The sequence below is a fragment of the Alosa sapidissima genome, chromosome 19 (genome assembly GCF_018492685.1).
Source record: "Alosa sapidissima isolate fAloSap1 chromosome 19, fAloSap1.pri, whole genome shotgun sequence".
Taxonomy (NCBI): domain Eukaryota; kingdom Metazoa; phylum Chordata; class Actinopteri; order Clupeiformes; family Clupeidae; genus Alosa; species Alosa sapidissima.
Genome location: NC_055975.1, coordinates 24,408,618 through 24,432,845, shown reverse-complemented (window position 1 = coordinate 24,432,845; position 24,228 = coordinate 24,408,618). Strand labels below are relative to the sequence as shown.

At 39.6% G+C, this 24,228-nt stretch overlaps 2 protein-coding genes across 4 annotated transcripts in view; one reads left to right on the top strand and one right to left on the bottom strand.

The window, feature by feature from the left end:
• Positions 1–1,111: 1,111 nt before the first annotated feature.
• Positions 1,112–21,962, bottom strand: kif6 (kinesin family member 6). Of its 3 annotated transcripts, none has more exons than XM_042071946.1 (21): positions 21,823–21,962; positions 21,028–21,128; positions 20,456–20,530; positions 19,692–19,839; positions 18,676–18,785; positions 17,716–17,845; positions 17,009–17,215; positions 16,494–16,637; positions 15,769–15,855; positions 15,393–15,496; positions 12,556–12,661; positions 11,820–11,970; positions 11,450–11,620; positions 11,061–11,163; positions 10,636–10,691; positions 9,778–9,828; positions 9,376–9,460; positions 8,798–8,954; positions 6,948–7,018; positions 5,768–5,909; positions 1,112–1,482 (listed from the first exon to the last, which is right to left on the bottom strand). In XM_042071946.1, exons 1-20 carry the CDS (start codon positions 21,880–21,882, stop codon positions 5,780–5,782), a joined length of 2,247 nt encoding a protein of 748 aa, XP_041927880.1. In that variant the 5' UTR covers positions 21,883–21,962; the 3' UTR covers positions 1,112–1,482; positions 5,768–5,779. The 3 variants fall into 3 exon arrangements, with proteins under 3 accessions (XP_041927880.1, XP_041927881.1, XP_041927882.1); XM_042071947.1 differs by having other exon boundaries at positions 1,112–1,441; XM_042071948.1 differs by lacking the exon at positions 21,823–21,962 and adding an exon at positions 21,750–21,768.
• A 247-nt stretch (positions 21,963–22,209) lies between these two features.
• Positions 22,210–24,228, top strand: part of mocs1 (molybdenum cofactor synthesis 1) — a 31,194-nt gene continuing 29,175 nt past the window's right edge. Inside the window, exons 1-2 of the mRNA XM_042071941.1 lie at positions 22,210–22,226; positions 22,417–22,483. Coding sequence (XP_041927875.1) covers positions 22,427–22,483 — 57 coding nt within the window. The 5' untranslated portion in view covers positions 22,210–22,226; positions 22,417–22,426. The remainder of the gene's footprint in view (positions 22,227–22,416; positions 22,484–24,228) is intronic.

Sequence of the window (24,228 nt, the reverse complement as noted above, 5' to 3'; positions counted from 1 at the left end):
TATCTTCCAAGCAGATTAAGAGTCATTAGCTTCATCAAGCCTAGCTTAGTTAATCACTATAAAGGCCACGAGGTACTCAGTCGTGGAGGTTAAAGGTCAAACTTTGTCCAGGTTTGTGTTAACACTTTGTGTCAGTTTGATTTCAAGAATGCCCTGAGTGCTGCTCCACTAATCAACCATTCTTATGGTTCTTCCATCTCCAAGGAACTCTGGACTTTATTCAGGACTACTGGGTTCTTAATAACCTGTCTAAGTGAAGCCTTCCTTCCCAATTGCTCAAGTTGGCTGAGCAGTCAGATCCAGGAACATTGTTGCCATTTTGCTCAGAGTTTTCTGACGGTGATTTGAATGAGCACATTTGTTTTAGTAGCAGTCCTTACTGAAAGTCAACCCTACACTGGTCATTTTAAATGTATGGGCATATTTGGAGAGCCTTGATAAGCTACTCTTCACTCATTCACTCATGATCAATTATTCAAAAAGTAATTTTGTAAAGATGACTCCAAATGCAATACATTTTCCCTCTGTTTATGTGCATATGGTGATATTAATGTGATTAAAATCTTTATGTATTTTTTTATTTACAGTTTAATGTAATTTATAAATTTTATATTACTATATCTCCATACCACACCATATGAGACAGGTCTGAAGTGTTTAGGATTTGTAGTAAATATATGCATAATTCGTCTGTTTTTTTCCTTTCCTGTATAAGAGGTCCTCGGCCACCAAAACACCAGAGAACCAGAGAAGATCTGGATTTGTCACTGTCAGCCATACTAAATACAAAATCAAGATCTGACCTTCAGTAAAGCAGTGAGAGCAAGTTTTACAAGTTTCCTGCTGTCATTTGTTCAATGCAAATCACTGTTCTGAGGAGCAACTCGCAAACAAATTTATTCAAGATATGCAAAGTCAAAACAATTCAAGGTCTTTCTCAAGCAAGTGCAAGTGGTTGTGATGTGTAGAGCTATGAATGACATTGCTTGACTTCAGCCACACACTTCCTCTAAGTCAAGTCTGGACAACAATTGAACTGCATGTACAGAATAAGTTGGACAGAAGATTTGGAAGATGTCATTAAATAACTACAGTCAAAGAAACAAATGGCCCCTGACAGGCACATTTAATAGGACAAGCACTATAGTAAAAATTACAAATGCAGGTAAACATGATTGGACAAGCCTCTAAACAAACAAACAAACAAACAAAAACTGTGCACAAGAAAATGTGGTTAATGCTCAGTCTTCGGTGCTGTGAGAACCCACTCAGAATGATTCTTCAGTGATTACTCTCAAGAGCAGTGATGGTGCAGAGTGAAGAACAGCTGATCCTGTTGTTCATCCCTTGGACATCTAGTAGTGACATACACACAGCAGTCCATCCATTATGTGTGGCTGACCTTTTTGAAGTCTGTTGGGTTGTAGAGCCTATATAGCACCTGTTATTAAAATATTAGTTGACATTCAGTAATGCCTGGGCCTGCAATCGAAACACAACACATTTCAAACCAGTTAAAATAAAACACAGGTTGTTATACATTATGCATACCTGATGTATGTAATGTGTATAATGCACAACCATATTACAGTTACTGTATAGAAAATACATGATCATATATGTGTAGCCCCGTCACCATTAGCACAGCCATTGGTTGCGTTGAAACGTCTTTACTATTACCTTGTGCTTCATTCATTGCTTGAAGGCTTAACACATAATTTGGCCGGTCTCAGTTCTTTAATAACTCTCTTCCTCAAGCTTTTATAAATAGTGATGAAAAGGACCTATAGGGGGAAGTGGACCTCCAACTCTTATCATTATTGCTTTAGGTTTTTCTAATCTGTATCTGAGCCACTGAGTTTTTTTAAATACACTAAGCTCTGTGACATTTACATAATGTGTTACCAGCCCTACCCACAACCACAGCCGCATGCTGGACTTCATCGTTTTGCATGGGGCTTGAGGTCTCCTCACGGCGGTCTCTGATCAATACGGTATTTTTCTTCTCTGTTTCAAGTTAAAATTTGTGAAGTGTGAACTTTTGAGTTGTGTCATGTGTATTCAAAATACAATGGACTTCTTGTGCTTTCGCTCTCTACGTAAGACTTAAAAGACGTAAGTCTCACAAGAACAAACCCTGAGAGACACAGCACATTCAATTCATGCAATACAGTTTTTTTTTAAAAATACAATAAAGTACTGTAGGATAAAGAACAATAAAAACAATACCAGTACAGTAAACACATTTAATGTGCCCCAAGACAGTAGATAAACACAACAGACTTATAACCTCTGTGGTGTCAGTATAGTGCATATAGTAGCTGTTCAGTAGCTTCACTGCATGTAGAAAGAAGCTAAACTTGATGTATGGTGTGTGATTAGAGTGATTTGATGCTTTTGGATGGGAGGAGCGAGAACTGGGTGTGTGTGTGTTTGTGTGTGTGTGTGTGTGTGTGTTTATTCAAAGATAGAGTACCGGTAAGAAATTGCACAATTTATTTAATTCTAAATTAATAATATACAGTTAAATATAACTCAGACACATTAATTATACTGGAAATATACTGTACATCAAAGTACAATAACACATAATGTCATATAAAATAATATGAGATGAAGGCTTTTAAGGAGAAAAACACTGATTAAAAAATTTCCTTTAGTTAAACCACAAACCAATCACAAACTCCCCTGTCCAGGGTTCTTGCAGGTTTCAATAAGTCAAATTTAAGACCTTTTTAAGACATTTTTAAGACCATAAAGATTGAAATTTAAGACCTACACGACGCATTACCCAAAAACATTCAAATCAAAGAAATTCTGAAAAAATCATTGAAAAGTCGTTGAAAAAGCATTAATTTATTTAATTTACAGATAAAGCAATCAAACTAGTAACCTTCCACACCCAACGTCTACAACCCAACTGATTTTTACATTGCTCACTTGTAGTATACTCAAGGAAAAATATCCGTGTCACGTACCAAATGACCTAAACCTTAAGCCCAAAATGAAAATAATCTAAAACAAACTAGCCCTCAAATAGAATAGATTTCAGCAAGGAAGTCAAAAATGAGACGAGTTGAAACTGGGTGTGAAAGTGTGTTTTGGGTGGACACTCTACACTTGTGTACCACTTGTAACCAACAGCAGACATCGCTGTGATCTAGCCAGTGTTGCCACAATTACCTTGAAAAAGTAATCTGATTACTCCTTTAAAAAGTAACTTAGTTACTTTTAAAATCAAGTAATCAGTAATGTAACCGAGTTAGATTACAAGTTACTTTATTAGTTACTTTCAGCAGCTGCCGACAACACCCCCCGCCGCCTCAACATAAAAATGACAACCGGTTTTGCCAATACTCACTTTATTGGAAATGCATTTTAACAGTAATGTCAACAATGTATAGCAGACATCCCAACCTGAAAAAAAGTAATTTTAGGGAGGTAGCCTTTTAGCCTACTTAGATACTGAAATTCAGATGTTTGTTCAATAATGTCTAGTCAGTACACCAAATAAGGAAGGCCTATAGATATAAATTGTGATGATAGAATATGTAGATTTTGGTAGTTTGGGCTTTTCATTTTCAAAAAGAGAACAAACGGGAGAGCGCGGTGTTTGCAAAGAAAAGGCTTTTCATGTAGCCTTGGCAACTAGCCATCTAGTATAGGCCTGAATAATAGCAAATTAAATGACACTTGTTAAACTCACCTCAACAAGTCTTTTGCAGCCAATGCTACAAACAGTACAGTGTGCAAGACTATCATTATGTTTTACTCTTATGAGACAAGGGTACACTTTCGTGTAGTCTGATGTGAAATGGGTCTTAAATGTTCCTTTTTGGGGGCCACTGACTCTTCCATGATGCTCCTGTTCCTAGATACACTGAACTGATTAATTTAGTTTGGGAGAAAAAAGATAAAAGCCCACCTACACTGAAAATTGATTGGTTGATTTAGCCAAACAGGCCAGGATGCTCTGTCTTGGATGCGCTTCAGGCACACACGCACCACCCCTCTCTCTCTCCCTCTCCATCGTGTGCGCGCTAAACTCAGATGCACACGCGATTTGAATTCCCGGTCTGGCTTGCGCGCTCTTGTTCGTTCTAGATTCCGGGGGATTTTATCTAATTTGCGGGTGTCAGGGAGCCGCTATCGGGAGACTCCCAGAACTTCGGGAGACTTGGGATGTCTAGCTATACAGCACTTTGTCACCAGCACAGAGTGTACAACGTACCTTAATGTTATCATGTTTAGCGGACACAAACTCAAAATAATGACTGTATAGCTAAAATGCGCATCTCTCTCCTCCCTCTATGGTTGTTTATGTTTGTGTTGCTGCGTGGTAGGCTATTACACGTGAGTCATCATGCTGAAAACGTGAGCGTTAATCCCCGAGACAAGAAAAAAGCAAAGAATATATCTTTTACTAAGGTAAATGACAAAAATAGTAGGCCTAACACACAGTGACTTGGATAAGTCACTTTAATCTGATTGCTAGAAATAGTAGCGCGTTAGACTCGTTACCGAAAAAAGTGGTCAAAATAGAGTAACGCGGCATCACTGGATCTAGCCATGTCTCGTTGAAAGTAGGCCTACACTTTCCCATTTTCCACACGTAGCCGAACTTTAACAAATTCTGAGGAAACGCAGACATATTTTGAGGGCAGGTATAGCATGTATCACGGGATTTGTAGATTTATCACTGCGTAGGCTACGTACCAACACCAATATCCCCCAGAAAGAATTACAACACACTGAACCAATGTTCTGAGCATTCTGCTGGTTTTGTTACAATGGTAGCAAAGACACTAAAGCTCTGCTTTGCAACCTACGAATACTTTTTTGCTACTTTGTAATAACTTTCTGCAGCCAGCGTTTCTGGAAATGAACGATGGTAAAATATTTTTTAGACCTGACTAAATGAATTCTAAGACCTCGGAATGAAAATCTGTCCGTTTTTAAGACGTTTTAAGGCCTTAAATTTTAAGTTCTGAATTTTAGGCTTTTTAAGACTTTTTAAGACCCCGCGGGAACCCTGCCTGTCTCTCTCCTGCTGGACTGTCATTAACTGTTGCTATAGTAGCGCACCATTCATGCCTCCTGCTGACATACTTGGGTTAATGTAGAGGGATAAGCAAATTAAGTTACCTTTGAACAGAATGGGAATGAAAAACAACCACGACTATGACAACTCATAGACTACTCTGGAAGTGTCGTACATTTCTACAAATGATCACAGGCCACATTTATTGTTTGCTTCCACAAAAGACTAAAGTTAGTGCTTTCATTGTATGGCAACTGAATGGGTTTGAAACTAGCAACTCATGCTTGTGGACACTTGGTATCAGGCGCCCACCCAACTTTGTAGTTACGGTAATGATCATGTCCAGCATTCAAGCGTCATTCAATCTTCCTGGTCAACCTCCAGTCCATCATCAAAACTGCTGAGTTTGTGACATTATCATATGAGTGAATTATGTTTCAACCTGGATTTTGTTGTGATTACAGTGTTTTCTTGCCTAACCTTCCGGTCAGAAGGTTGATGGGCAGCGTATATGTGGCATACTGCTGCTGTATGTAAGGAATGTGCAGACTCTGTATATTTCTTTTATAGTCTTTTAGTAAAGGCCGCAACTTGACAAAAAATTAAAAACATTCTGTCAGGCTCTGACAAAAGAAAGTACATCTACAACTGTATTATTTTGGCCCCTAACAAATAAAAAAATTTCAAATGTATATAAGACTGTAAACTCCAGCTGTACGAATGTACCTGACATAGGCGTTACTTTAGTGCACCAGCTCTGTTGAGCAGGCTCTGTCTGGCCCTGATGAAGGCCAGGATGTCCTCATCTGTCTCTCTGTCTCCAGTTAGGGGGATAGAGGAGTCCGAGAGGCTGGAGGAGGTCAGGGATCTGAAAGAAATAAGTCAGAAGACAGTGTTGGTGAAAAACATGTTTCTTGGTGTTTTATGCCCCCAACGTTGTCTTCAAGGCAGCGCTGCCTGGAAGGCACTAGAGTTAGCCATGGGTTAAGGTCAGGGTTAGGGTTGGGGTTAGGTTTAGGATTAGGTGCCTTTCGAGCGAAAAACATGGCATACCAAAGTGAGAAACGAGATCCTGTCACGGAGAAGTACAATCAAGATGCAGAGTTTAATTTGGCTGCATACAGGAGAGAGGCACACACACAAAGCACAATGCACTCCAGAATATGCGTCTCTGACTTGACACAGAATTATCCAGGGTTTAAGTACACAACAGCTAAGGATAGATAATCATACAGTAACAGTGGCAGGAGATATCCAGGCTACCCTAATCAATGACGCCAATGGCATTTGACGCAAAACAAACTGAGGAAAGTGATATCAACCCTGGCGCCTTACATTATCCATTGTTGGGACAGATATTATACAGGGTCATGAAGTAGGAGCATACCTATAGTGCCAAAGTGACCTACTAATGAGAAATGCAGAATACTATTATATTATATATATTGGAATATTGGACATAATGCAGAACATTAAACCACAAATTTGAATATTGGACATAATGCAGAACATTAAACCACATATTGGAATATTAGACCTAATGCTCTATTCCACTTTCTCTCAACAGACACTCAAAATTAAAGATATTCCAGAAGACACACACTTAAAATACAAGAGAAACCATCTTAAAATAATATTCCAGTTTCTAGGCTAGCAGAGCAGCAAAATCAGTTTAGTTGGCAACAAAATAACTGTAGTTGTACCCTAGCCTGTAAACTTGATTTGTAAATTAGCATCACATTTTAATTAAAGATGAATTAAATCATCAATCATTTTGTGAAAATTACACAAAGTCAAACACTTTTAGTTTAGAATATACAGAATATTTCCAACAACTGCTCTGCTTGGAGCCCTAATAATTCTTGCAAAAACCCTTTTGTACGTTTGTGTCACTGCTAGGAATTACCTGGTTACTGGATTGCTTGAGACAGTTGTAGTGGATTTAGGGACAGTAGAGGTAACCTCCAATACTGGGTGCTGTGGACAGATGAGTACATTAGATCATCAGAATGATGTCAGTGTGTAACAACCTTTATAAATGAAAGAGATAAAGCCTAACTGAGAGTTGAAGTTTGCAATTCTGCATCTGCTGATGGAGGCTTTAATGAATGTGACAGAGAGCAGTATCATTACGGTAAGTCTTACGTCTTTTAGAACTTATTCAATGTCCTAACTGGTACTTACACAACTAGATGTACCGCAGAGCGGTACAAAATATGACCGCCGCCCAGTCCAGCACATTTTTTCCACAAAAATAAATCACGCTGAAAGGCCTATATGATTCTAACTGTCTCACTAAATTGTATTATCCACACTCAATTCTCACTGGTATCTGCTAGACAACAAGTACCAAAACATGATTAGTTCATAGATTTCACAAGTAAAATTCATTTTATACAACCCCACCCCCATCTTGCCTGTTCATAATTCTGAGAAATTCTTGAATTGTGTGCATGTGTGCATGTACACGTTTATGTTTATGTGTGTGTGTGTGTGCGTGCTTGTGTGTTTGTCTGCGTATGTGTGTATGTGCATGTGCATGCATGCGTACATATGTCTACTGTGTGAGTATGTGTCATACGTATGATTACTGTGAATGTATGTGTGTGCGTGTGTATCTGTTTTGTGTGCACATGGAATGGGTTAACATGACCCCTGGAGGCAAACATACAGAAAAAATTGGTCATCCTAGGCCCTACGGTTCTCAAGATATTCACAGAAAACTGTGTCTGCTACCCTCCTTTTGGGGGGTCCAGTCCAGCGGGGGGGCTACAGATCAAAACAAAAAACGATGGTTCCATGCTATCCATGTGGGGTTACATGCCCACCAAGTTTCGTGTACCCCGGTCTTTCAGTGTCCCAGGAATCCTTGTTGGTGTACGGTCACTAAATGTACACATAAATCATTTTATTGTAAGGCCCCCCATGAACGAAAGTTCACAAAACTTGGCATGCATTCGGAAGGTGTCATAATGATCCTACACTTTCAATTTCGTGCAGTTTTGACCATGTCAGCCAGAGATATTGTGATGAAAACACCTCATTTTTTGCTTTTTAATTTTTAACTAGGTGGCGCTATACATGAAATAAGTGGTAATGGGATGGGTTGACATGCCCCCTTAAGACCAACATACAAAAAAAAGGTGGACCTCCTAGGCCCTACGGTTCTCGAGATATTCACAGAAAACCGTCTCCGGCCACCTACAGGCCAGTTGATGTATAGTAACATAAATTAATGTATTGTGTGGCCCCCCATGAATGGTATTCCATGAAACTTGGTGTGCATTCAGAGGGTGTCATAATGATCCTACACTTCCAATTTCGTGCAGTTTTGACTATGTTAGGTCACAGATACCTGCGATTACAACACCTCATTTTTACTTTTTTTGTAAAACTAGGTGGTGCTATACATGAAATGAGTGGTTATGGAATGGGTTGACATGGCCCCATGGAGATCAACATACAAAAAAAAACGGTCCTCCTAAACCTTACGGTTCTCGAGATATTCACAGAAAACTGTGTCTGCCCTACCCTCCTTTCGGGGGGTCCAGTCCAGCGGGGGGGCTACAGATCAAAACGAAAAACGATGGTTCCATGCTATCCATGTGCCGCCGCTTCGCTGCGCGGCGGTCATAATAACAGTCCTAGTTTGATAGCAATATCCCCTAGCAGAGTGCGCCTTTTCTGCCCTGATGGGCAAATAAAATTGACGCGCTAATATGATAAGTTAAATCCTAAAGGATATACAAACTGTACCTGTGGATCAGGCTGTGCCACCTGTGCTTTCTTGGCTTCGTGTTTCCACCAGTCCTGGAAGTCCTTGTGCAGCTTAATCTTTGCCTTCTCCAGCAGCAGCTGCAAATGCTCGATCTCTGTCTTCAGGCCTTTCAGTCGGCCAAAGGTGCTCTTATAACTGTAATTGACAGCAGATCTTAACAAAGTACTGGCCTGGCCTGTATCTAACTCCAAGTCGGAGATCACATTGGAAATAATGAAATGGCAGCGGTAAAGTGTAACACAACACTCAGACCATAACAAAAGAAGTTCTCTATCTCGTTCCAAAGTTACACGAATGGTCTACACTCGCGTTACACTCTGAAAGTTCAGCCAAGTTCAATGCTCAAATTGTTTGACACCAGCGTAACACTGCCACAGCAGCTGTTCCACTGAGGAACCATAGAGAACAATAAGAGATCTGCTGCTTGTTCCACTGAGGAACCATAGAGAACAATAAGAGATCTGCTGCTTGCCGCTGGTCAGTGTGATCCGTGCCTAAAAAAACACATATTCCCTGAGTTATAACGGAATCATGTGGCTCACGTGCACACACATACTTATTTTTCTCTTCTTCAATTTGAGCAAGTAGCCTCTCCTCCACAGGGTCAGCTTGCTCTGAGACTGGAGATCCTGTTGTCACCCCTACAGAAAAGATGGCCAGTCATTACTTAACACTTAATATACCCCCAATTATTGATAAAGCTGAGAAGGTGCAACAAATCAGGTGCTAGTGACATATCGTAAAAGCACCAATGACCGGCCCTTTCGTTGGAAAATTCTAAAAACAACGATGTCTTTTAATACTTCAAAATAACATTTGATAAATTAACCTTACATTTTTCAGTAGCCATAGGTGTGTAGATTTGAACAAAATCTGGTTCTTACCGGGGCATTTACTGCCTGAAATATCTGATGTTGTTTACCACCCAATCCCAAGTTAATCTCTGATTATAACCTACCTTGCACAGCGATCTGCCGTCTTCTGAGTTCCAGCTGTGTCTTCAATTCATCTGACACATTGATACAAGACATGAAGGTACATGGAGGAGACACACAGCAAAAAGTGTGGCAGGTTGCAGGTGCAGGACAAAAAAAAAACTGACTCAAATGAAAAAATATAATGTCCGCAACACTGCTTCAGACTCCCATATATTTAATGCACAAAAGACAACGTTTCGACATGAAGGTACATGGAGGAGACACATAGGGCATGAGGAGTATAAGTAATAGAGTTATATCACATGCCTGGTACCACTGGAGTCAAAAGCTTGAATATTCATGTTGATTGAGTGTAAATCTAATAATTATTATGTATCAAATGTTTAATTTTGCTTTTTCAAAGTCAATTTTGCTTGACAAAAAAAAACATAATAAATATGTGTGCTTTTTTCTGTGTTCTTTTTTTGTTATGTGTAGTCACATGACTGAACAACTGAAAAAAACAGAAAAACATCAGTGGAGCTGTTCCTTCACGTATCTTTTTAGTGTTTAGCACTAAAGGGTTCTGTGTTCCGGGTTGGAACACACGGCAAAAATGAAAGACAAACTTTCACAGCACAACACTGCTGACTTTATCACTAAAACACTATATTGGCAAAACCAGCTGGCATGTTAGCAAGCTTCTAGCAGTGGCAATAAGGTACTGTAGGTGTGGTGTTTACATGGTTTTGCACATCTTTTAGGTAGCTAGCTCACTAATTTTAGACCAAAACTCAGTACCGGTAGTGCTGATAACTTGACTTTGAGCATCTCTTGCTATCTCTAGAAAATGCTATGGTTTGCCCACATACAGTCCATTTTTAAGTGGAAATACTTACTGACTTTGCTTCTTACATTGTTGACCTTTTCTCCTAAAGCCTTGGCTTCAGAATACCTGTAACAAAGGACAGCCACATTGGACCTAGGATAGTTATCCAACTGAAAGGAATGAACAAGTCTTGTTAGGATCAAGGATTCCAAAGTTAAGTTGATACTGGTTTACTGTTGGTACACAGGGCCATGTAGGTTTAGACCCCCCCCCCCCCTCTTAATAATAAAAACCTTAATTTAATAACTGCATTTTATGTTTATTTGTGTTATCTTTTATTTGTCTTATATTTAAATTTGTTTGATTATTTGAAACATTTAGGTGTGACAAACATGCAAAAAAATAAGAAATCAGGAAGGTGGCAAACACTTTTTCACACCACTGTACATACAATTTACATACAAGACTGAGAAACCACTTCAGACAGTCACGCACCTTTGTTTTAGTAAAACCTTGTTTTCATCAATGATCAGTTGGTCACCATGGTCTCTCTTGAAGATATCAAAAGCCTCTTGCCGTCCTATTGAAAACTCTGGATCTAAGGAAGTGAGAAAATCGTTTGAGTTTGTGTTGAATATGTGGGTCTTATCTATTTGACTGTTTATCTTTGAGATCACCTACAGAATTGTATTGACAACTTGACAACTGTTGACTCAGTACGCACAAAGAATAATGATAGCAAAAACAAAAGGATTCCTAAACAGGCCCCTGGTTAATAAACCCCAGAAGTATGGACGCTGTATACAGCTGCGCCACAGAACCCGCCACTTTTGTGCACCTTCTTAAAACATGAACTGTACCATTCTGTATGTGAGCTCACTTGCCTTGCTTCCTGTATAACGACTTCTGGAGAGGGGGCAGTTCTTCCGCGCTCCTTCGTATGGATAAGTCCTTGGGGAGTGTGGCTGTAGAGGATGCAGGGGACCACTGGGAAAGCTGGGCTAATGCCTCCTGGGCTCGCTTTTTCTCTTTCTTTAACATACTCACCAATATACCTTAAAAGCTGAGTCAAGGATAAAATAATATAAAATATGATATTGGTATGCACATTTTACATCCACATTGCATGACCAACCAAAGCGTCTGCTAAATAACATAAACATAAACATAAACATATTAACTGCCACAGAATCCAACACATTAATTAAACAAGGGATGGAAGTGAACGCATAAACCATGAGAAATAAAGGATACTGATCTCATTGTCTCGCTGAGTAAGCATATCTTTTAGTTTCTTCAGTTCTGTTGGAGATGAGCTCTGCATGTGATCAGTCACAGTGGAGCCTGGAGGCACAGCACTGTCTCCATTGCTGTGGTAAGATGATGGACGTTCACAGATCTTGGCCTAAGAAAACATTGCACAATCACTAGCATCATTATTGCTGGTTTGCTGGTAATTTGAAGCAAATAACCCTTTTTAAAATACATTTTTGAGAACATAAAGGGACATATTCTTTTCCTTTTCATCCTAGGGGAGATTTTTTAAACTCACAAGAGAAAATGTTTTAGTCATGAAATACACAATACCTTCCATAATATGAATTTATATGCTCTACTATTCAGCAAGGTCTTTTTATGAATTCCTGTCATAATAATTCTCTAGAGCTGAAGTTAATCTGGTTTAAAGACAGGTCATTCTACCAAAACTGCTCTCCTGTGACTAAAGACATTTACAGCAGTAAAATCCTCCACTCAATATTAGGATCGTTTAGGACTCGTGATAGGGAAAACACTGAAAGAGTGATGAAATTATATGAAAATAATTTGCACAAATAATGTTAAATATTGCACTCATCAGCTCTTCACATTGTCATATACCAAAAAAATAAAATTGAACAACAAGATACTTTCCTATCCAGATCCTATCAGATCCAGAGATTGGAAAATATGCATAACAATGCATACATTCAAGATAGAAAGCCCTACTTACTTTTAGCAAGGAGAAACAGTAATGATTTTTTCTCATGTCAGGGCCCAGCTCGAGTTTCACCTCAGGGTCTGCATCATCTAGAAAAACCTTCACTTGCTCCTGTAGTCTGCATGTGTACGCGCGCACACACACACACACACACACACACACACACACACACACACACACACATTTTAACCATTTATTTATGTCCACAAGAAAATGGTACAGGGACACAAATATTAAGGATGCAGTACAATACATACGCAAACCCATGGATCAGTGGCATGCACCAGGTCTTCACACAAATTTGTTGGCAATAATTTGTTCATGTGCAACTTCACAACACAAGCACAATACTCAGTTCTTAAGGGTATAAGTAGCATCGTCTCCGCCATATCTGTTAATATGCTGTCAGAAATAGCAGAGATGGCACAGTACTTTGCAAGCTGTTTAGCAAACTTTTTGGCCATCCCAAGTTGTTGCAACCCTCTTACTACCAACTTGTGCATGTGTCCTAGGTTACCAAATATGAAAATGGGTAGTCTGCAGCTGTAGCCTAGCTCTGAGATGGTGTTTAGGAGTGGTTGGTATTTAACTACCTTGGTGTAGAAATCTTCCTCCATGCTAGAATCAAAGGTGCAGCCTACCTCCAAAATGTACACCTCACTGGACTTCTCATTGATGATAACAACATCTGATGTATTGGCAACCAGGTGTAAGAAAGTACTAGGGTTACTATTGCAGTGCTGAAACATGGATGGTTTTACCTGAGAGTTTGTACATTCTTACTGAAGGTGGAAAATAGTTTGATACTGTATGTCTTTCACTACTCTACTATTCTGTCATGACGTGCTATGTATTCTTTTGTAGGCATGGTAGCAATTTAGGATGTGTGACAGTGTTTCAGTGATATGTTCTGAGTTGTGATGCAAGCAATGAGGGACCTGAGTAGTGGGAAACCAGATAGAGAGGTTGAGTCTAGTAGGAAGGACTTGTAATCTGGCTTTAACTGTACATGTGAGAATGTCCTCATTCAGTGCAGTGTTCTTGAGGAATGAGTGAGACAGAGTGATCAGCAAAGGGAAGACATGCAAGTTTTCCCTGAAGTTTCAGTCCAGTCCAGTGTTGTTGTTGTTGATGTTGGTGTAAGTCCAGTCCAGTGTTGTTGTTGTTGATGTTGGTGTAAGTCCATAAGAGTTTTCCGGCCACCTGCAGATGTAAGCAGGTGGCTGTGACCACCATATGTGGCTGACTGTTGCCTTGACAGCAGTGAGAGGGTCAGTTATAATGTCCTCTGAGACCATCACAGTCCCAGAGTCAGACCGCAGAGTCTCTCTCAGACCACTCCAGTGACACTCCTGTTCGCAAGCAAAGGTCATTCAGATCTGACCAGTCTGACCAGACCCCAAAACCAGCAGAGTGGGTCAAGTTTTCTGCTGTTTTTTCTTTTGAATCCTAGGAAGTGGGGACCTGACTCCCTGGCCAAAGAGAACTTGCGTCTTCTTAGGTCCAGGAACAGGGAGGATCGAGCCAGCTCCCTAACATCCTTGTCGCCACTGTTCAGCATGTTCAGAAGATGGGAAATCCGCATGCTGGTGTAGATCCATTCCATGTTTGGTACCCCCAGTCCCCCTTCCCACTGGGGGTGAGTAAGCTGTTTTCCGCAGATTACTTTGATAAAGGAGCCTCTGTACACATCTTTCACTATGTCAATGAACAGTTGAGGTAGTTGTATTTCCTCTAGTGATCTGATCATGACATTGTGCGGTAGAGTCCCAAATGCATCACTAAAGTCTAAGAAGACTAAATGCAATCTGCAGGACTCATGCTTAAAGTCATCAATCCCTGTTTTAAGGCAAAACACATGCTCATTCATACCTTGCCTATTGATGTATGTATTGATGCATTTTGCTTGGTGGATAGGATGTCAGCCTCCACCAGCCAAGGGAGGACTCTGGCCAGTATGCATTTCATGAATACCTTGTACAGTAGATGGTTGGGAGGAGGGATATATCCCTCCATGTTGATGGGTCTTCAGGGATGTTGTCTTTTTTTGCAATACGATGTACTAGTGCTCCTTTCCAGGACACACACTCACACACACACACACACACACACACAGGCCCACAATAACAAAGATGGTGTAGTACTTCTCTAGAAGGCATTGGCCAAGCCTTACCTTTGAAGTCATTCATTTTCAGAGAACTTGCTAATTTACATAAACAGGCACAGACACAGCCACTTTTGCACGCTGGGTCATGCACAAAGTATTATACAGGCAAACTGATTCTGCCAAATAATTAAGTTAGCTGTCACTACTGTGCCAAAGGTCTTGGCGCATTGTCTGCCATGTTGCACATCGTGCAAATCCGAGCCCATTATGATAAATGATTCCAGTTGACTTCAATAATCGCCATCACACACTACTTTGTGTAGTCTTGTCTTGTTACTTGTCCCGTAACGGTTCTTTGACACACATTTGAAAAGAAAAAGGGTATTGCAATTTTGTTATATTTTAGTGGTTCTCAAAGCATTTCTAATCGAACTTCAACAGTATATTGGTGACCAAACGAATTGCATTGATGTGGGATGGCATGAACTTGCCAAATTGAAACATCAATGATCAGCCTCGACAATTCCACAAATGCCCCATGCACTTCAACCTCACAATATTTATCATAACTCTAATCAGACAAAAGTGCATGGGTCCCAGTAAATTTGATAAATTGACATGCAATGGACCTTATGTAGAATTACACTTATGTGAAGATACTGTTCATTTCTAAGGAAGTAATATATCGGGGCACTGTTTGTCAACAATCTAATCCTTTTACAGAAAAGTTATAAATGAGCACCTCTGGATCTCATGTGGAGTTAGAACATCACTCCTCTGCTCTCCAGTTATCATGGCAAGCTCATCCTTTAGGGTCTGCACCTCCTTCTTCAAACGCGTAATTAGCTGAGAAATTACAAAAAAAAAAGTCAGTGAAATGCTATATCTTTGGCGGTAAAGCAGGGCCATTAATATTTTCAGCTTGTGAGAAGATATTCACATGTGTAATAAAGTTTCTAAAGCTGGGTAAAATAATTTGTTAATGTGCAAACAAATGTTTGGACCTATAGAAATATTTTGTGCGTGTGTGAATAATAATGTGCACATGTGTAAATACGTTTTATTATTTTAGCTGTAGAAATCTTCAAATGCATTTAATATTAAAAGTAACCTCTTACCAGTGTTGGATCCAGTTCTTCATTAAGAAGAGCTTCATTTTTTATCTGGGCAACCCGTTGGGCAAAGCGGCAGGTGGAAATGGACTCCTGTTTGATAACACAGCAGGAGACACAAGCAATGAAGCAAAGGACTGATATTTCAAATTCATTAATTAATTCAATTAATTTGTGTTGATGACATGGTTTACTCAATCATAGTCCTGGGTTCCTATGTCTTTAGTTACAGTTTTGTACTCTTACGTTTGTATTACCGGTTGTTGTGTGCTTTGTTTACTTCCTGTTCCTGTTTATTAGTTCCTGTTTACCATGTACCTCCTTGTTTATCTAGTGGTGTCTCTGTCATTTCCTGTGTCTCTCTACACTGTTTGATAACTGTTTGGTTTCTTACTCTATCACATCATCAGTTCCATCAGTCTCTCATCATATTCTCTTGTCTTCTTATTCTATTTGGTCTGTATTGCGTTCACCTGTTAATCCAGTGGTCTGTGACCGGTCATTCATTTCTGAGTAACTATGCAAAATCTATTTGCAAATGTAATACCATGACAGGGGTTAAAACATAACCTCATTAGCAGAGGTAATTAAATTGGTATTATAGTCATCAACTAAGAGGTTTTTAAAGGCAATACTGCCACATACATTCTGAATTTATATCACATTTAAACGGTCAGTTTATTCTATGGGATGTGGGCCTAACAGGTGAGATTGAAAAGCATGAAGCTTACATCCAAATTTCTTGTGTCGACAGACACAGTAGCAATCATAGTGGTCATGCAATTGCCACCCAGGCTGTCCCTCAGCACTGATGTCATCATTGAGTTGCGATATGGAATATGGGAGCGATTCTTCTCTGAAAGGGCAATGATGACCTAGAGGAAATAATAAACAATCAGAAAGCAATCTGTGTCTGTGTAGCATCTGACACTCAGATACAGTACATTCATACCGGACATAATATTTTCAACAACTATTGATCATACAGTGCCTTGCAACACCCCTGAAAGTACTTCGCATTATAGATTGTTTATCCACTAATATTAAAAAAATAAATACATTAAAAACTGAAGCTTTCAACCATGTCACAGTTTAGGGTTTGCCTGCCTGTATGTGTGTATGTACGTAATGATAGTAGACAAATAACTTAGATTGAATACTTTTGCGAGCCATTGTATAGGCACATATTCAAGCATACAAGGAGAAACTATATTTAAATGAACTGTTGTGAAAGTCTGCCCCTTGCCTGCTCCAGGTAGTGCAAAGACAGGTTGATGTATTTTGCTTCCGTGAGTTGCTGTCCCCCTACACCTGTTTTGCCCACACGTTCAGAACCGGCCAAGTCAACCAGGTGCAGCTTGGAGCGCCGCACTGTGGCTGAACCCGGCTCCCGGCTGCAGAGATGGATAGTAAAAATACAGTGGGAGCGGGTAGAGGCTTGATTCATTGGGGTCTGCAGCAGGGAAAAAGGACAGGGCAGACACATGAACGGCAGATAAGAACGGAGAGTTGTCTAATACTATACTAGTATGATATGAATCTGAATATTCATATGGACTATTCATAGTCAAGTTTATTTATATAGCACAATTTAAAACATAAAATATTTTTAAAAAAATAAATAAATAAATAGATAATAGAAGACAAAATTAATAAAGACACAAAAAAAGACAAAAAAAAACTATTCTCATTTAGCACAGATTTCTTGTCCCTATCTAAATCAGATGATGTGTTTGCAGCCCTCCAACTCATAACGTTGGTAAGAATAAAAACTACAATCATAATGCAACAAAATGCATGACAGTTTAACATCATGTAGAATCATCAATTGTAACTAAAATAGTAATTCAATTTCAGTCGATTTCAAGTTAAATTTCAGCAAAGGTACAACAACAACAACAACAACAACAACAACAACAAAAAACACTGCCTCCACCAACTGTGCCCACTCACCTCTGCAATCATTCGATTGGTATCCCCAAGGAAGAGCAAATTTAAAGCCTCCTCCTCATTGTCAGACTGCAATAATGACAGGTTCTTCAGATGGATGTTCTGTTCTGTGTCCTCGAGGATGGTTACCTTTCTAGAACCAGAGTTAATAATGCACATGAACGCACATGAGTCACTTTAGCCAAAATTACACTCCTGTGGACACAGTCTGCCCATAATGTTCCTACAGCTGTACTAACATGTTAGTGCCCGTTTAAGTCATTATTTCTTCGCTACGTGCGCCTAAAAACTTGACAACGTACGCACAAACTGACCGCACATGACTGTAACTGCAGTATGCCAGCCACAGGAGAGCAGAATGGCAAGATGTGTTTTCATTACTCATGCACTCGTGGGGAAGTCGAGAAAAGTGGGGGTTTCATACACAGACATGGGAGGGGAAACGTTGAGTTAGGAGAGGGATTAATTAGGTTTTCCTGTTTATGAAAACTATGAGTGATGGTGCATGTCTGTTTTGCAGTGGAAGTTTTCATCCTTTTACAGTAAAAGCAGGTGTAATTCAGATTGTGGTTGAATGTGTCAACTTTCAGAAACAAAGAAATCAGTATTCAGAGCACCAGTTTTGTTACTTATTTTGTTATTTAATGTCTCACTTTCCCTTTTTTACCTTATCCACTTCTCAACATAGATGCCTGCTAGACTTTTTATTTGTTTGTTAGCTGCACAAATAGCTTGGCACAAATAGCTTGAGTATTTTGCAAGTGGAGTATAATTATTGCTCAACATTATCTTATTAGCATGTATTGTATTATGTCCTGATTACTAAACGTTTGACTCCTTTTAATGATAACAGTCAGACTGATTGTTTTCAACTGTGCTGGACATTGAAGATACCATTTAGTTCTGGGCACCACAAATTGTATTAGAGCATAGAGCACTTGCAAAATTATCATAATTACTTACGGCAAGTCCTCTAGGGTAGATGCCTCCTGACGTGGGTCGAGCAGATCGAAGCCCATTTCATTGTAGATTTCAAGGTAGGATATATGAGTCGTGTACACCATGCTTTTGTCCTGTGGATAAAATTACCAAAAAAACACTGACCAAAAAAACACTGATACCTGACATGTCATTCTATATGCTTTTGCACATATATACAAAGTTGGATGTATCTATCTGCATAAAACTGTCCTTGAATACAGAACACCAGAGACTTTGCAGCTACCCCTAAGGACCTTGGAGAACTACGCCATGAAGTTAAAGCTGACTGATATACAGCAGATGTTTCTATCCAAAGCGGCAAGGACTCGCAACGACGGTGGGAATCAAACCCAGGTCGACCGATTGCCAGTCGTGACTTCACGGCCGCTGCACCATGCCCTTAGAGCTAACCCCTTCTCAGTCCAGGCTGTAGAGATTTTGTATCGCTAAAGAGATGAGTGCATAGCCGCCTCTAAGATTAAAGAAGTTCCCCAGACTAACCCTGGCAACCATCATAGAACCTGATTAAGAACTTATGAAACCCACAGGCATACAAGTTCACCAGTCACGACAAGGTATTTAGGGTTTGAATTGGGGTGAGATAATGTGGACATCTGCAATTGAGGTGCACTAGAGTTATGCCTATACTAACATCCCATTTTGCAAATTGTTACTAATTATTGTAGTACAGTATTCTCTTTTTATATTGCTGCTGCTTTGCAGTACCACAATGGACTGTATTTTTATCCTTTATAAAACTATGAGAGTAGTACATGACGTGTCAACCTGCTAGCAAACCTTTTATCAGAACCAACTAAAACGACTTACTACTGCTTTGAACACAGCAATACAAAAATAAAATAGAATACAAATAAAATAAATACTACTACTATTCTATTAAACATAAAATAAAATAAATACTACTACTATTCTATTAAACATTGAAGTTCGGCAGCATCTTTCCTGTCAAAGTTTTGACACACATACTGTAAACACACCTGGCTGAAGTGCTGGTATAGGTACGAAAGTGTACGGGGAATGATTCCACGGTCCGAATAGCGCTCGGCTCCTCCCGTGATGGTAAACGTCTTCCCACTCCCGGTCTGGCCATAGGCAAAGATGGTTCCATTGTACCCAGACAACACTCTGTTGACAGAAATACCAACTAATTCAATTAGACATTAGTCTGACTTACCTTGACATTATCACTGAAAAAGCTATAATACGTACCATTGTTTAAGCATATCCAGCAACATCACTGATGCACTTTGGATTGCCCCCACTGTTCTCCACATAAAATGATAATTACTCAGCTTGGGGTGGTAGCGTACTGGATAAGAGTCTCATTCCCTCACTCTGGCCTCCAGGACACTTACTAGATCTGCACATTCTTAACTTAATTCTAGGATTCAGCTTTAAGCCCACTGCCCCTTATATTCTTAATCTACATAGAAAGGCAGTTCCAGTGATGCAATGTGCTCCCAATGTGGTCATTGGGGCCTGGCATGACAGCTTCTGCCATCGCTGTATGAATGGGTGAATGTGAGGCAATACTCTGTAAAGTGTTGAGTACTTGGAGGAGGAGAAAAGTGATAAATGCAGTCCATTTACGTGTATTTCGCTCACACTAACCTTACTCTCAAAAACTACAGGACTACTGTAGCTCTCCTGAAAAACTGTTGGCACTAGTAAAACAAATATTCCACTATTTCCTACCAACGTCATGAGACACCCAGTAGAACTTGTAGATGATCCATCCTACCTGTCAGCTACAGGCTTCGCGATCATCTCAAAAACGTCTTCCTGTTTGCATGCTTGATCAAAAATCTTCTGGAATCTATCAGGGAAATTAAAGAAACAAGTAAACATTTTTACAAGTTTGTATTACTTCTTTTTTTATTATACAGCTCTTCAGAATGCTGCAGTATGTTCTACTTAATTGAATTGGCTATTACAACAACGGATGAACATAAAGAGAGATTGAGTGCTTAGCAGGCCAGTTAAATACTTTTTCCTGAAATGTTGGTTAAATATGTAAATGAGGCATTATCTAATATGGGCTATTTGGATACATTCCAAGTACAGAAATCTGAACAGGTTCAGGTTCAAAATTCTTGGTCACATCATTATAATACTATTACTTGCAATATTCTATATTATAATGCTGTTCACACTATTAGAATACTATTATAACAAATATTGTCAGATATATTGTTTTAATAGAAAAAATGTCATTGAACATTACCTTTAACTAGTATCTCTACTCCGGTATTTGGGAGCTGGCTGTAGCAACTAACAGTTTAAAACCCATTCTGCCCTGAACTACCACCTTACCTGAATCTGTACTTGTCCTTTTTGTTGTTGATGAAGCCATCAGCAAGATCCTTCGGCACCTCAAACTCCAGAGAGTGGCCATCTTCATCCACAGAATAAGCCTACATATTCATGCACCCACAATGGATATAAACCAATAACTAACTCAATGCATTTAGGCTACTTTTTTCATTAAGGCTCTACTTTGTGTAAGTTGCTTTGGACAAAATCGTCTGACAAATACCACAATCGTCCATAACCAAATGCCACCGATGCATATGGCTAGCTACACACCAACATAACAGTGGCATGTTGCTGTTATACATGAATAAATAAATAAACAGACATACAATTGCAACCTTAAAGATGAAGATATGGATATACCACGGAGGAATAGACTGTATATATTATGCCTTATGTCCTCGATCCGAAGAAAAACACGTGGGTTAACATGACTTGTTTTATCAGTCGTTAGTTTTGTGCACTGAATAACATTAGCCTACTAAATGAGTTGCATTGTTTACATACAGTAGCCTTTGCATACAGTAGCCTGGCTTTACGACCTCCACCAATACCAGCCATTACAGTAATTTTAGTTGGCATCAGATAACTTAAGCTTTTTTCAGTCTTTTTTCCAGACTTTTTCAAAAGTTCATTAAGCATCATTTAACACTGACTTTACTTTCGCATAACACTCATACATTTGCAGATGACAGAGCTAACTTAATCTTGCCACATGGTACCTTGGACAGCTTCCGATGTTATGGTGTAACGTTACACCTTCCAAAACTAACGTTAACAGTTTTAATCACTCACCGACACTGACTTCTTGTTTGGTTTAACGCGTGCAAAAATCTGAATCGCCTGTTTGACCATTTTTTTTTTATTTTCACAAAATAAGTCAGCGTAGGGTTCTGTTAAATTACCCCTAATGTATCCCGGAAGCCCCGTGCGTCTTCCTGTTCACTTTTTGGTTTTGTTACATTTGTTGCTAGGTTACGACGTATGCGCAAGACGGGAAACGTAAAACCAAAGATCATTGATTACTAGCCCTCTCTGGTAAAACGAGCCAGCAGGGGGAGATGCAGTCCCTGAAACATGGTTAGTACCAACTTATTATGAAGGGATCACTGTAATAAGAGGGGCCAAGAGAAGGAGTTATCATTTTCATATTTCAATAGGTCTCAGAGAGATAAAGAATGACAATGGCAATGACCTAAGTGAGTGTCAAAACTTTTATTTATATAGGCCTAGCCATTTTTGCAACTTAAAGCTCAAAAACATATGTTATGTAACACTCTAATACACTCTCTTACACATGCACACACAGTGTGTTGCAGTTGCAGTGCATGGATTGTGTTATTTTCTTTATAAATTGCCTCCTCACCCACTGTTCTTGGGTTTTCTTAGGTCAAAAAGAATGACCAGGGAGTGTGGTCGCTCCCTGAGCCTGGGCCCTCACACTGCTTCTGTCCATGTGAGAGTTTTTCCTTGCCACTGCTGCCTGGAGTTATATTTCTATCATGTGTAGTATATGATTTAAAAAAATGTTAAAATATCCATATTCCTTTTATATCAATTGACTATATGCTCTGGGGGGACACTTCAAGTAGCCTACAGTATGTGGTTTTAGAGATAAACCTGAATGAGGCAACTCACAGTAAGTGAAAAAAAGAGAAAACACCCAATGGAAGAGTCCTATGGATTTACTTTGTTAGGCAAATGAAGCTAAAGGGTTCTTCTATTGGAGGTTTTCCACTTAGCGTCCAGTTGCCTCACCCAAGTTGACCACTATGTGCTTGACATGCTTGAAATAGATTCCCCCACATAGTACTGGAATAGCCCACATATTAATATATAATAATTATGTCGCCTCTTTGATGGAATCATTTGGTTTGCTTTGGGATCAAATATCGAAAAGGTTCGTGGTAGCATAGGCCTAGTAAGGAGCGTATAAGGAAGGGTCTGGGCCAGTCTAGCATGCAGTAGCCAGCAAAGTTGTGGGTTTATTTCCTGACTGCCACCTCTGTGCCCTTGAGGAAGGCACTTACCCTTAGCTCTGGGAAGCCTGACCCTTGACATAATTGACATAGCCTATGTCAATAAACAATATGTCAATTAACAATAAAATCACTTAAACATAAAGTCCACGGATATTAAAAAATCGGACTACAAATGACAAAAGACCACAATACAGCCTACCAAAATTAACAAAATGTTCCCAAGTCCCACTTGTTCCCTTACAGAAAAAGCTGCAGTCTTTCAAATTGAATTCAAGTGTCAACAGCAGTTTTTAGTGTCATCAGGAGTTCCTTAGCAGTTCATGCAAGAATGCAGTTTTCGACATGAAAAAAACTGCATTGTAGGCTAGCTGTAGGCCTACTGCTTTTTACTGCAGTAACTTTACAAGTTGGCGCCCCAAGCCAACCAAATGAGGCGTGGACCTTAGCCTACTGGAGAAAATGTTCTCCCCATTATACATGAACGCACCAATAATCAATTGTGTCAACAACAGGGTTGCTGTGCAAGTATGAAAAGAAATTGAAGAGGAGTGGGGCTTTTGATCGGTGGCACTTTTGGGAGAAAGGATGTGCAGTGTGTGTTAAAACCAGTGCTCTGCTACGTTTTGTTTCAGAGAGTGAAATAAAACTAGTAGGCTACAGACGCGGCTCGTTCACTTGGGCAGGAGGGGCAGAGCCCTACTAAAGATTCATCCACTAGAAAAGTAGATCCACAAAATATTTTTTTAAAATAAAATGTTGTTTGTTTATTATTGTAATCAGTGGCAAAGTACTCAATCATGTTACATTTTTGTATGATTTGCAAAGAAATTTCGCAAAGATCGCAAAGATCTCGTTGATCATATCCGTAGTTGTTGTAGGCCTACTGTAACGTTACATTTCATTTCTGGTAGGGCAGTGGCGTCACTGCCCTGAAGAAATTGAACAGCGCCTGCTGTTTGTCTATGTAAATCTGTCGACCGATAATGGAACTGCAGCTAGAACGCGGTTAGTAGAAGGTCGGGTGGGCAGATCATGCCACTGCCCACCCTATACGACGTCAGAACTTATTGCCTACTGTAGGTAGTAGCCTATGCCTACTGTATTAGTCCGCACGAAGTTTGTGAGGTCAGGCAGACAGTTGAAAAATGGCGAGTAAACAGCGTGTGTGCAATAGTGTGGAGTTTCTCTTAAAGAACTTATTCGAAAGACTTGAGTTTGT

Bases quoted from the DNA above. Each gene is read 5' to 3' on its own strand.
- kif6 (XM_042071946.1), bottom strand. From the start codon at position 21,882: ATGGTCAAACAGGCGATTCAGATTTTTGCACGCGTTAAACCAAACAAG. The intron at 15,497-15,768 runs GTAAGAGGTTAC...GTAATTTCTCAG, and splicing joins AAGAACTGGATCCAACACTG to CTAATTACGCGTTTGAAGAA. The intron at 11,621-11,819 runs GTATCCTTTATT...TCAGCTTTTAAG, and splicing joins TCAGCGAGACAATGAGATCA to GTATATTGGTGAGTATGTTA.